Source organism: Triturus cristatus, chromosome 1_2, assembly GCF_964204655.1.
Source record: "Triturus cristatus chromosome 1_2, aTriCri1.1, whole genome shotgun sequence".
NCBI lineage: Eukaryota > Metazoa > Chordata > Amphibia > Caudata > Salamandridae > Triturus > Triturus cristatus.
The window spans coordinates 516,147,459-516,161,437 of NC_140580.1; the positions used below are offsets into that span (position 1 = coordinate 516,147,459).

The 13,979-nt window shown below is 49.1% G+C and overlaps 1 protein-coding gene across 1 annotated transcript in view; it reads left to right on the top strand.

Annotated features, from left to right (window-relative positions):
* Positions 1–13,979, top strand: part of ADAM12 (ADAM metallopeptidase domain 12) — a 2,563,649-nt gene that overhangs the window by 2,328,276 nt on the left and 221,394 nt on the right. Inside the window, exon 19 of the mRNA XM_085606237.1 lies at positions 12,088–12,223. Within this exon, the coding sequence (XP_085462363.1) occupies positions 12,088–12,223 (136 nt within the window). The remainder of the gene's footprint in view (positions 1–12,087; positions 12,224–13,979) is intronic.

Genomic DNA, 13,979 nt, shown 5'->3' on the forward strand with positions numbered 1-13,979 from the left:
TTTCGGGGAGGCCACCGCAGAGGTCCAGTCCTCGTCGTCCAGCTCCAGTCCATCGGCAACCCAAGCCTCACGAAGGGCAGTCAGCAATCCCGAGCGGTCATTGATCAGTTTTTTGTAGATCAGTGAGATCGTGCTGTCCGGAACGTGTCCATCCAGCACTCTATCCTCCAGGGGGGAATACTCCGGGATGGATGCAACGTCCGGGAAGACGGAGCCCAGTGCATGACGGATCTGCAAATACCGAAAGTACTCCCTGTCATGCAACTGGAATTCCGTCTGCAGCATCTCGAACGTTTTAAATCCTCCCCTCGTCCAGAGATCCCCCACTTTGCTGATGCCTATCACGTCCCACTTCTCGAACCCCTACGAGGTCCACAGGGAGCCCAACTGCTCGGACGCGTATAGTGGTGATGCCCGGGTCAGACGGTCCTTCCACCCCATCGCCACATTAGCCGCGTGCCACACTCGCACCATGACACGCGTGGGGCCGGTCAGCCGAGCGTCGGGCGCGCTGGAGTAGAGCGCTCGATTATAGTCCCCACCCGGGAGTAGCATCTTATCCATTTCGAATGCCGGGTTTAAGGCGGGCCCATACAGGCCGTGATTAATCGCAGCCAGCTGGGAGGCCCAATAGTACCGTTTGATATCCGGGAGGGCAATCCCTCCGTCATACCATGGGAGCGTCAGCTTCGCCAGGGCGATACGCGGCCTCCCGTCCCAGAACAGGCGGCGCTGCCAACTCTCCACCTCACGGAAGTAGCGCGCTGGGACGAGGTCCATAGTATTCTGCAAAGCGTACAGGAAACGCGGCAGAGACATCATCTTAAACAATGCCGCCCGGCCGAGCGGCGAAAGCGGCAAGCGCCGCCAGCGCGTGACATCTTCCTTCAGGCGCTGGAGGGGGGGAAGCAAGTTCCGATCATACCGGGCCTCCGGGTCCAGAGTAATGAAGACACCCAGGTACCGAAATCCCTGCGGGGCGATCTGGATCGGACAGCCCCGCGGGAGAATAGGAGCCTCCCCAGAGAGAACATACACGCACGATTTAGCCCAGTTGATGACAAGGCCGGAGTTACGACCAAATGAATGCAAAACATCAACCAGTACTATCAGTGATTTACGTGGGGAAGCTAGGTACAAGAGGATGTCATCAGCGTATAGGGATACGCGGTCCTCATACTCGGGGGTCCAACGGAGACCACGGATGGAAGGATGCCACCGCAGCCACTCCGCCAGGGGCTCCAAGGCAAGCGCAAAAATGAGCGGCGATAAGGGGCAGCCCTGCCGCGTGCCCCGGCCCAGCTCGAACGGAGCCGATACTCTACCGTTCACCACCACCTGCGCCAATGGGCCCGAATACAGCAATTTGACCCAACTGATGAACCCTGCGCCAAAGCCAAACTTCGCAAGCATCGCCCAGATGTATGGCCATTCAAGCGTGTCAAACGCCATGGTGGCGTCCAAGGACGCCAAAATGGCCGGCTCCTGTATGTACTGAACACGTGCGAGCACCCCATGCAAACGCCGCAAGTTAAGGGCCGTGTTACGATGGGGAATAAAGCCGGACTGATCCTGGTGAACCAGGTCGCCCACCACGCCGACCAGCCGATTGGCCAGGACCTTGGCGAGAATTTTGGGCTCCGCGTTCAGTAGCGAAATGGGCCGATAGGATGTAAACCGGTCCAGAGGTCTCCCCTCCTTGTGGATAACCACGATTGTAGCCAGACGCTGGTCCAGCGGGAGGGAGCCCACCGAGTGAGCCTCCAGGAACATCGATCGGAGATGTGGTGCCAGCGTATCCGGTCGCAACTTGTACAACTCGATGGGGAGACCATTAGGACCCATGGCCTTGCCGGAAGCGACCGAACGTATGGCGAGGGAGATTTAGTCGGAGGTTGGAGCGGCGTCCAACGACACTGTCCTCCTCCGAAAGGGAAGGCAGCGCGATATCCCTGAGCAGGGCACGGGAATCCTCTTCAGAGCGGGAAGACACCGGGGAATACACCCCACGGAAATAATCCGCGAAGCAGGAGACAATTTCTTCCGGCTCAGTAACACACACACCGTCCATTTTCTCAATCAGCGGGACTACACGACTCGCTCTCTCCTTTTTGTCCAGCCACGCAATCAATTTACCAGCCTTATCACCCACATCATACAGTCTCCCCTGTTGCTCTCTACTGAGGCCCCTGGCCGCCTCCGTGACGAGGGCCCTATAAGCCGCTTGCTTGAGTTGGAGAACATGTAATACGGCATCCGTCACCCCACATTCTAGATTACCCTCCAACTCGGCTATCTCAGCTTCCACCCGGGTCACCTCCTCCCGCTCGCGCCTCCGGGTGTGGGAAATAAGGGACAGGGCCTCTCCTCGTAGTACTGTCTTGAATGCCTCCCACAGTGAGACAGCCGAAGGCACGGACCCCACATTCTCGTCAAAATAGCGCTGGAGGGATTTAATCAATTCAGCGCGAATGGTGGGGTCGCGCAGGTACCAGGGATTGATCGGGACCACCCTACCCTCACCCCTCGGAAAAAGATCCGGGTGTAACAGGAGCGGGGAATGGTCCGAGATACCCCGTGCCAAATGGCGCACCTCTCCCACCCTCCCAACATAGGCCGCCGGGACCAGGACATAATCTAGTCGTGAGAGACTACCATGGGCCCCCGAATGGAAGGTATACTGTAGCTGCGTGGGATGTTTTAAATGCCAGCAATCCACCAATCCCAAAGTGTCCAATAGGCCAGATAGCCACGCTTGGGCCCGGGGGAGGTCCCTAGGGGGGTGACGATCCACAGTCCCGGAAACCACCGCATTGAAATCCCCCCCCACCACCAGAATCCCCCCCGGAAGGCCAAGGAGGAGGCGCCCCAGGTCCGCAAAGGTAGTCGACTGCAGCCCCGGCGGGACGTATACTGACACAAAAACGACCACTTTGCCCTCCATCCTTCCCACCAAGACCGTGTAACGTCCCCTGTCGTCATGGAGCACCTCATCAATCTCCAACGGGAGCGAGTTCTTAACCATGATGCCCACACCCCTTGAGCCAGACGTGAAGCCCGAATGGGCCACTAGGCGATAGCCACGCCGATTCATGGCGCAGAAGGAGTTGCCAATGAGGTGTGTCTCCTGCAGAAAAACTACATCGGGCGAGATTCGCTTCAAGAACTGCAGGACCACACCATGTTTAATCCTGTCCCCCAGTCCATTCACGTTCCAGGACAACAGAGTTAGTTCCCTACCCCCCATCATAGACAGAAGCCACCATTTGTCCCCACGAGAGCACTATAGAGCTAACACAATGATACTGTTGCCTTGTTGTAAAAACGAACAACACCCCCCCATCCCTGCCCACCCGCCCCAACAAAACTCCCCCCTCCCTGCACCCCTGCATGAGCCCGAACAGCCCCCCCAACGTGCAGTGTGCCTGTCGCCCCATATATATAGTAAAACTAGCTAAACCCCCTAGAGGAGGAAGGAGAACCCCCTGTAGACCCCACACAACCTCCATAGGAGGGGAAATTATAAAGACAGACGCTTAATCGAAAGTGGCATCATTTTTGTCCAGAGTGAAGCCCAATATTACCCCCTCAGTCCCGATCCAGTGTGCCGTCTCCCCCCGCCGCCCCCCCCCCCGCCCCCTCGATCACGATCCCCAGACAGAGTGTCCAGCCAGTCTCCGGCCGCTTCGGGACGATCAAAAAAGTGCGTGCGACCCTCCACCTCCACTCGCAGCTTGGCTGGGAAGAGCATAGCGTATTTAAGGTTCAGGTCCCGAAGACGGCGCTTGACGCCTAGGAAGCTCAGTCTCTGCTTCTGGACCGCTGGGGTGAAATCAGGGTAAAAGTTCACCTCCATATTGTCAAGCTTAACCGGCCCATGCAGTCTGGAGGCTTGCAGGATAGCGTCTCTGTCCCGAAAGTTGAAAATCCGGGCAATGAGAGGTCGCGGAGGGGCTCCGACCTTCGGCCTTCCCCCGGGAACCCTGTGGGCCCGCTCCACCGCGAAGAATTTACTCAGCCCCCGTGGCTGGAGATGGGTAGCGATCAGGTCCTCCACAAATAGGTCCGCCGCCGCTTCCTCCTGTCCCTCGGGCACCCCGATGATGCGGATGCTGTTCCTCCGGGCCCGACTCTCGGAGTCCTCCAGGCGCCGATCCATAAGCGCGCTCGCCTGACTAAGCCGGCGCACCTCTGTTTGTAGTGCCGCCACCTCAGTAGTAAGGCCCGATGCGGTGTGGGCCAAAGAATCAACTCGGTCGTTGGTCTTGGAAAGATCGGCCCTCACCAGGCCAACATCCACGAGGACCGAGTCGATCTTCTGTGCCAGTGTGTCGAACCGCTGGCCCACCGAGGCCTTCATCTCGGCAATGGCGCCCATGACATCCCGCAGAGTCAGATCCGTGGGCAGGTCCGGGGCATCAGGAGGGCCCTCAGGGGACTTGTGCGGTCCGCCGGGAGATCCCTTCTGGAGGGTATAGCGGTCCATACTGTTGGCCTGATGGATGGTGCCACGCCGGGTCGACTTGGCCTTTGCCCGGTCTCCATCTTGTTTCGTGGCCATGGCCACCAGTCCCCCGGTCGCACCAGCCACGTCGTGAAGGGCAGGCAATCAGGGCCACAAGCTCCGGGGGGGGGCCACCCCAGATCGGCGGGGTGGGTCACAGCCGGCGGGCAGGCCGAGTCTCCCAGCGAGGCCACACCAACACAAAGAGCCCCGCGACCCAACCCTGCAGAGACGGCAAGGGGGTGCGAAAGCGAAAGCGAAAGTGCGGGGTACGCGACTCGCCAAGCCCGGCCCGCCGCTGTTGTTCACTTTGTCACTGGGTCACCCCTCAGCGCAAATCCGGGGTCTGGCGAGGAGAAGGCCGCAGACTTCAATCGGTGCTCACTCCGGTGTCCGAGGTCCGATTTGACAACGGGAAACGGGTGCCACCTCAGCTCAGGCTCACCAACACAGTCCCCTCATCCGAGACAGGATAAATTCAGGATAGTCGTAGGAGGTTGCGGAGGTCCTCGGGAGCCTCGCACCTACGCGGCCATCTTGGTTGCGCGCTAGGCTCCTCCCCCCATAAAAGGCTTTCTTAGACGATTCTGAAGTAAGAGTAAACGGAGTCACCACACCTAAAATGGAAAAACCATTACTGTAGGCAGGTAACGCTGTGGATACTCACTGTATACTACAATTGAGCTTCTACATAAGGCATCTGAGTGGTCTAGAATTGTAACACAGATGATTGTGCGGGTTAGAGCCGATAGGTGGGCCATGGAAATTCCTTTTGGTAACACAGATGAATTTTTTTAATCTCTCATGTTTTCAGTATTTTTAATTGATAACATTTGAAATGGCCAGGAAAATGTCATTGTGCTGGCTGTTAGTCTACTATCTGAAGGTTCTGATGCATTCTTGTGAGAATATAATTCGTATGTAGCCACACAAAAGGATCGCATGCTACTTCTGTAACAACCGTAAACATGTTTAAGAATTTAAACATTAAAGAGAATAATTCAGATTAACATCTGAGTCATGTATCAGTTAAACAGTAATACCCACCTTTAACAAATACAATTTCGCTATCTAGAGCAACAGAATGTATTACTCACGTCTCATTCACTTAATCAAACACTGATTCACCTGCTTTCCCGCATACCCTAGAAACAAATCACTTTGTGTGCTACTCACCCACTGGATCAGTTAATTTACAGTACACCGCTGGTGTGGCTTTTACAGATTGAAGCGTGCCTGAAAGGCTTTTTAGTCTACTTACTGTTAATGATTTATGAACATGGAAATATTGCACATTCGTGAGCCTCCAGCATTAAATAGATTTATAAATAATGTTAATAATTGTTTTCTGTCGAAAAATATTGTACATCAGACAATAACATTCAAGTGTGATATACTCCACATAATGTTTTACTATAGGTTCCTTTTCCGTGAAGAAATTAACGAAAGAAAGAAGTACTAAATAAAGAGCCAGGAAGGGGGAGTAAAATGGAAAGGAGGAGAAGGCAGCATGAAAGCAAAGTTGGCAGTCTGTGGGAAGGAGGATTTGTAGGTGTGAAAAGGCAGAAAGAGGGAAGGACGGGGTGTGGGAATGCAGATACGTGGTAAGGAACGAAAGGAAGAAGGTAACAGAATGAAACAAGAAGGAAAAGAAACAAAACAAATAGTGAAAAAGGGGCGAAAGAAAGTAAAGAGAAAGTTAAAAATGTAAGCAGAAGAAAGTGACAGAGGGTCATGGTTTGAAGTAGGGGGATAAGCAGGCAATGTGAATTAACAGGAGATATGGTGAGTGAACGAAACACAAGAAGAATATAAAAAGAGAGAAGGAAATAGAAACAGAGAAAGGAAAGACACGAAGGATCGAAGTACACCATACACAGAAGGAGTCGGAAGGATAGTCAAAGCGGCAGACTGGGAAAAAGGGACATAAAGGGAGAGAGAGAGAGTAATTCAGAATTAGAGCAGGAGATGGGGTGAAAGGGATTGGAGTATGAGGTACAAAAAGAGAGGGTGTAAGAAATAGATTATTTGTGGTGGGTGACTACTCACCTCAAGGAATAATCACAAGCCCTGCTAGGGTGAACACTTAAAGTCACTTAATTAACCTGAGCCCAAGCACTCGGTAGTTATGGCACAGAGCAGACAGGCTTAACTTAGGGCAATGTGTAAAGTATTTATGCAGTACCAAACCAGTAACAAAGCCAAAATGCAACACAATAAAAATCACAACCCGAATTAGAAAAACAAAGAGACACATTTGTAAACAAAATGGCACCAAAATGTCAAAAATCCAATAAGAGGAACTGGAGATATGCATCTTAAATGTTTGAAATAGAAATAGAGCCAAAAAGCGCAAAGCGTCAATGCTAATCAATGGTTGCTGTAGACTGGGATCTAGGCACAATTTGAGGCTGACCGCGATGGACCGTGAGTCGAATACACCAATCCACTTTGTCCTGGCTAAAGATTTTACCTTCTGACTTAGTTCTGTAAGTCCCAATCCACCAAAGGAGTAGAATTCTAAAGTCCCCCAGGGCCTCAAGAGAAGAATTTAGAGACTCACAGGGTGTCAGGCAGAGGCCAACAGCAGGGCCAAGACCAGGTCCTGTTACCACTGGTCACCTGGGCAGTTGCAGGGAAGGCCTCTTGCAGCTTGTTGCATCTGTGTAGCTTGGACAGGAGGTCAGCCTTGTGGCCCTTGGAGCCAATTTCTTTTTCCTGGGTACACAAGGGGCAGGTCCAGTCCTTCAGCGCTCCTCAGTTACAAACAGGAGAGGTAATCCATTTCTGTTTTTCCTTAGCTCCAGAAGTGTTCTGAAGTGGGTGCCTGGAGATGCCACATTTATACACTGAATGAGCTAGTGGGTGGGAATGACTTCTGAGCATGCCATAACCAATGCAGTAAACGGTCCAGGATCCAACCCTACCCACTTTGTTAATTTTCAAGACAGAAAAAATCTTCTGCCATACTAAACTTGGGCTGGGAGGGCTGGCGGTGTGTGTGGGGAGTGTACTATGTTAATCATGGTGTTATCTCACTTCTACACCAAAATTCCGCTTGAAGCAGCCACTGTACCCCCAGTAAACCCAGGGACAGTAGTCTGGTAGGACAAATCAGGGTTTCTCAGTAACCAGAAAGTGAATATACAAGAATTGCCTTACCACCCTGTTCCCGTCCTATCAAGTAAGCCCCCGCCCTGCATATTCTGTGTGGTTCAGAGGGGTAATCTCTGCCAATACAGGTCTGCCTGGTTGCTCCTTGGAGGCATTTCACACCTTTTACACACTTATTCATATGCTAATTACTGGCTGGCAGATGTTCAAGAAGGAAATAGGTAACTTTCTAAATGTTACTTTCCTTAATATGTATTGAAAATCTAACTTCACCATTGAATTGGATTTTGATGAGTATAACAAATAGTTTAATTATTTTTCTAGCTGCCCCCAGTCCCAAGATAAACTCCTGGGAATTTAATATGCATTCAGTTTTTCACATAAGAGAGCCAGGCCTGCCGCAATGAAAAATAGCTTTTGGGTGCTAGTCACTATAAAAACAATGATAACATTACATTTCTACATGCCCCACTTTTAAATACTGTGTACCATGCCTGGTGGGCTATAATGTCTACATAGGGGTGTCTTATAAATATTTAAAAGTAAGGTTTAAACCTGTCAAAAGGGTTTATTTAGACAGGACGAATTGCAGTTTTTACACTCCTACAGCCAGCCTGCACTGATAGGCCTCAAGCCATTTTCAACACTGTTCACTATAGTGGATGGCACAATAGGTGCTGTAGTCCACTACTGACATTTAGTTATAGGCTGTGTGTGCATTTTTGTTCCATATACTACGGACTTATAGGTAAGTTAAGTACACCAATTAGGTATATGCCAATACGACCATGTTTAAAGAGGGGAGGGGGAGACACTTTAAAGTGCACAGTGTTCTAAAGCCAGCAAAAATATAGCGTCATGATAAGGCGAAATATCCGGGAGACCACACAGAAAAGGCGTATTTTCTACAGATGGTATGAAAAGAAGAGAATGAGAGGATTAATGAAAGCCAAGAATGACAAAATTAAAGCAGGAGAGAGGCAGTTAAGGAATGAGTGAAGGAGAGGGAGGATACAAACCGGAAATAACCAAAAGAGGAAAAAAAGCTGGAGAGAGAAAATGAATTATTGAAAAGAGAGGCTAAATGACTAAAACAGGAAGGGGAGAGAGTGCATGAAAGTAGGAAAGAGTGACGAATGGAAATGGGAGAAGGAATTAAAGTAGACAGAAGAATAGAAAGTATGAAAGCAGAGAAGAGAAGAGAAGAAAAGAAAATCTAAGCTGAATGAATGTTGGGACTGAAAAGTCTTCTGCATGGTTAAAGACGTGTATCCCTGCCCGCCCAACTGTACTGTTGCCTGGATCCCTAATGCTGATTTTTTTTGTCATAGGCAAGCATGGATCATGCATGTGTGCCATGACATAGGCCTGTCTGACAGATTGAGGTCTTGTTGGACCTGGAGGGATGCCCAAAGTGCTGCCATCATAGAGGTGGAACGTTACTGCCTTTACCAAGAGTTAAGCAGCACAAATGTGGTGGTGGCAACATACCATGTGTAATCAGTAGGAGTGAACAGGTCCTGTTTACCCTGTGTCACTGTAGTGAGCTCTACAGGACTCGCCTTTTCAAAGTTCAGCGGCTGTGTGCTCAACTATCCCTTGACCTATATCATGTGGATGTGGAGTCCTGCACAGCGCAAAACTAGTGACTCTGTACTGGATGTGTGGGTGCCTGGGAGGGGTACAGTACAAGAATAGAGCAGTACATGAAGGTTTGGTGCATGTCCTGAGTGTATGTACGCCTGTGAGGAGTATATTACATGAGGGGCGAAGTATTTGCAGTGAGTGTGCACTGAAAGCATGTGCTTGGGGGTATATGTGCTTGTGAAAAGTACATCACATGAAGGGTAAAGTGTGAATCTTGCACGTGGTGAGTGCACTGGCATTGAGTGTGTTTGCAAATAGCACACCCTAGTACAATACATAAAGGCTACAGTACTGAACAGTGTGCTCAGACTGAATGTATGTGTGCCTGTAGTTGTACAATGCATGGAGGTAACAGTGCTGGACAGTTTGTGTGCTGTGAATTTACACCGAGTGTTAGTGTGTCTGCATTGTACATTACATGGAGGACCCTGAGTTCCATGTTGGGAAGTCCAGGCCTGGCTGATGAAGACATGAAGAGTAATGGAATCCCCCCAAGATAGATTTGTGTATGCTGCATTCCTGTGAGCTGGATGGTATACACTGAAGGAAGGGAGGAAGAGACTCCCCTTTTACACTTCAAAAGAATGCTCTTTGATTCAGTGATCGGTACCAAGGAAGGGGCCTGGACACACCTCAGGAAGGAGAATGGGCTGATAAGAGTCATAAAGAGTAGGGCTGGGAGCTGGATTAACCTTTTAATGCACATATCACTGTGGCTGACATGCAGGTGTGTACTCTGGTCACCCTTACGAACTGTGTTGTGGGACACTCAGCTTTGGAGTCTTTTCTACTGTGACAGACTTTTAAGAGGGAAGAAGAGAAGGGAAAATGTACACTTCAAAAGAAGCAGAACTCAAACATAAAACTTCAAAGACTCAGACCCTAAATCACATTTGGTGTCTGGAAAAGAACTATAAGAAGGGGAGGTTGAGACCCCAAAATTTGTCATCTGCCAAGCAGCCAGATGGGCTCTGAGAGAAGGGGAAACTCTGCAAGACTTCTGCCAATGACCAGGACTAGGGGCTAAAGCCTGCTAGTCTCCCTGCTGGGTGAGGGGACGTCACCCAGGTAACCCAAGACCATCTGCCCTGGAGCACCAGCGCTTGCCTGCTTGCCAAGGCCAGTGTGCCCTGTAAGGAAGTGTGATCCGTGACAGAACGAGGATCCATTGGGGAGCCTTCCTGAGGAATATGTGAGGGAACGGCTGTGCACCAATGGGGTTGTTGCCAGTGTGTAGTGTTGGCGATCCACGTATATCAGGAGAGGACTGCTGTGGACTGAGTTGTGTATTAAGTGCTGTGTGGGAACTGCCAAGCCCGTACTGCCCCGTTGTATTGACGCCGAATTCCACAGAGGGCCACCGTTAAAGTTTCTACTGCGAGAGCACTGAGACACCTAACCGGTGTAGTGGAGGCAATTGCAACAGAGGATTATGTGCTTAATTTGTAAAGCACTTCAGCAACCCCGTATACCAGGAAGGGCTGCCGGTAACAACGGTGCCAAGACGTTTGGGCCATCGCCCAAGTAAAGACTGGGCTACAATCGACAGGGCGAGTCCACACAGCGAGAGAACTGTCCCTGACTGATCCCTGAGGACAGTAGAGAGCTCCAAACTTTGTCGCACTCTTTCTGGAGTCCAGACGAGAGCTGAAGGACCCCTCCCCAAAAGGGTAGGATTGACTTACAGTGTCTTCGCAGGCTGAGAGCATCTCTTGAGAGCACCGCCCAGGAAGAGAACCTGCATCTGCAGGGTGCTGTCACATGTACCGCAAGCAGCCTGACTTCCCCATACAAGATCAGAACTCTCAAGTGCCCGCTGTCAGGGCACTCACCGCAACATGGAACACTTCAGTGCTGCAGGCGCAGATAAGACTTGAAATGAGCCTGTGGGTCCCTGGGGTCTTGCTGATGACAGTGCTGCGGCACCATAGACACGTTTGACTAATTCTAAAGAGTAGAAGGGGAACTCTTGAGTACGGCCTAGCAGTACGCATTCCCTGCATGCGGCCACCAGTTAATAGGGAATAACGCGACCACGTTACAAGGAAGAGGGTGGGACAGGGATTTGCATGACAAACGCTAGAGCCGCGACCACAAGGGGATTGTGTGGTTGCTAATGAATGTCATTAATTATTAAATGCAAGAGACGGAGAGCACAAATGAGAATAGTAATAGAGGTTGAAAGAAAGTAGTGCGATGCAAGAAAGAAGCATAGTGGAGAAAGCACAGAATAACCAGTCATAGATATTGGTCACAGCGGAGGCTCAACATGTCTAAAGTTCCTTAGATGAACATTTATCTTTCAGCAGGTTTATGTAATAGACATGAATCATCCACGTCAAGAAATGTTCGTTTAAATCACGGAGGCTGCAAGCACGCCGCACAGCTTTACTGCCCTCAGCTGTTGTGCTTTCAATTAGTGGCTTGAATCAAAGAGATTAAAATATCGCATGTCGCCATGTTTACCGCTAAAACATTTATATTCGCATCACCATTTAACCTCTGGCGTTCACGTTGTTTCCGGTAATGGAATACTCTGCGCAGTTGCCTCGGAGAGGCACAGGCACCTAATGTACTTGACAAAAACGAGAACATCTTTGTACAACATAATCGGGTCCATATGTGGGAGAGATACGCAAAATATTTTGAGGACTGATTGTTAACTGAACACGTAGTTGTGTGTGGTTAGATTTCTTAGTAGGTTGGCCCCGCTTTTGTGGGTGTTAACAGTGGCAGCAACCCTCATGCTAATCAAAAGAGTAAGACTGCATGTCTGCATGACTCCCAGCATTACCTACAAACCTACGCCACTTCTCTTTCAGACAACAGGAACACCATACTGGGGACACTGGTGACGACTCTGAGCCTCGTTGCAGCTGCCTTGGTTACCTACCTCAAAAGGAAGACGCTAATACCGTTCTTGGTTGCCAACAGAAAGACCACCATTGAGAAACTCAGGTATACCACATATTTCTTCTTAGAAAACATATGCTTCCAAATTACAATGGATATGATCTAATCTTCTTTTGTTTTCAACACAATACTAAGAAACTCTATTTTTTCAACTATGCAATTGTTGTGCATAAGGTATTTTGGCCATAGCAACGCATGCAATAGAAGTGGCAATGTGAATGTATCACTAGCAGTGTACTGAGGCCTGGGTTTAGAGGGTGGGCCAGGCCCACCCAAGATAGCCCCATGGCCCACCCACAAACAGAAAATCATCTTATGTTCTTTTCCCTAACGGGCCTGCAGCCTCACCAGCAAAGTCTAATTGTGCAACTTTTACCTATAATACCAATGCCTTGGGCTACTTAAAGTGACTGGGGACAGGGGTGAGGGCACAGGGGATGTTGTTGTTACTGTGCACGTGTTAACATAAAGGGTATTACTTCAGTATTTTCACATTCTTACACGTTCACGCTCTCTTATAGAAGGTTATACCTCGTTAGTACCACTTTAACACCGAAATACAGCAACAGGAAACTGAAAGGTGACTAATCAAACGTTGTGACGGGCCATCCACAACGCCGCAACACGTTTTTGCTTTTTTAGTAACTTTCAAACCGTTTGAGCTAGGAACAGCTTTTTCTCTTGTTAAAATCTGCAAATTCTGTAGCAGGAGGTGAATTTCGTGACAAATGTGGCAAATCCTTAATTATGTGAAATACGCTGGAGCCGCAGAATCACCCTGCTTATAGCACGACATGTGAGCCAGGTTTCTCTGGGTCTACTCTCAAACCCAATAGTAATTTAAAATGGAGATTGAAACTAACCTCTATCGAGCCCTGTATTCATACCCTGAACTTTACAGATAAAAACATTGATAATTTCTGAAAAACTAATGTAAAAACGTTAACATAATCCATGTTAGTGACTTAGTTCCTGTCTATATTTCCCATTTTTACCTTAATCTTGCACTCCATAAGTGTGTTATCTGTGTCCAGGGTGTTGTTTTTGCATTTTTTTTCGTGCAGCATACTTCTCTTGTATAGCTAGCGCATACTTTGAACTGAGTCGCCTCGAGGTATGCGATCGCTGGAGTTAAGGCTGAAGGCACTGCGCAATACCAGTTGAGTGGCACACTATGGAAATCATAGAAATGTAGTTCGTTTTAAGCCATGCCTATAACTACATGTTCATGCCCCTTTTAGAGACCCCTCAATTCTTCAATCTCACTTAAAGCCCTGTAGCACTATACTAATTAAAACAAAAAACACTGATAATGGGGCAGTTTTGAATTATCTTGAGTGAAAGACCATGTCGACCCCAAATAATAAACTTTTTTTTAACAGACTGCAAATAATATAGGAAAACAAAACGTTAATGTCCTCCCATCAATATAAAAACTCTGAATTGCTAGGTTTCCCTGATCCGGAAAAACAACACACTTATTTAAGCTCCAAATAAATGTGATGTTTTGGGGCATTTCAAAAGGTAGAGTGTATAGCTCACTTATAAAATGCATGATGTTAGCTAAAGACTAACTCACAGCTGTTGAAGCAGTGGTGTCCATTCCTCCTAAGTCCTGAAAAACCCACGCCCACCTTCAGAACTGTGACTCCAATGGGTAACAAACATGATCAAAGATTCTAGAATCTTACGTTATGAGGGGGCCCATTCTGAAATCCTTCCAGGAGCTCCAGAAGGACTTTCATATGCCGCGTACCCAATTCTTTAAATACTTGCAGTTCCGGCATGCTCTTTCCCCCAG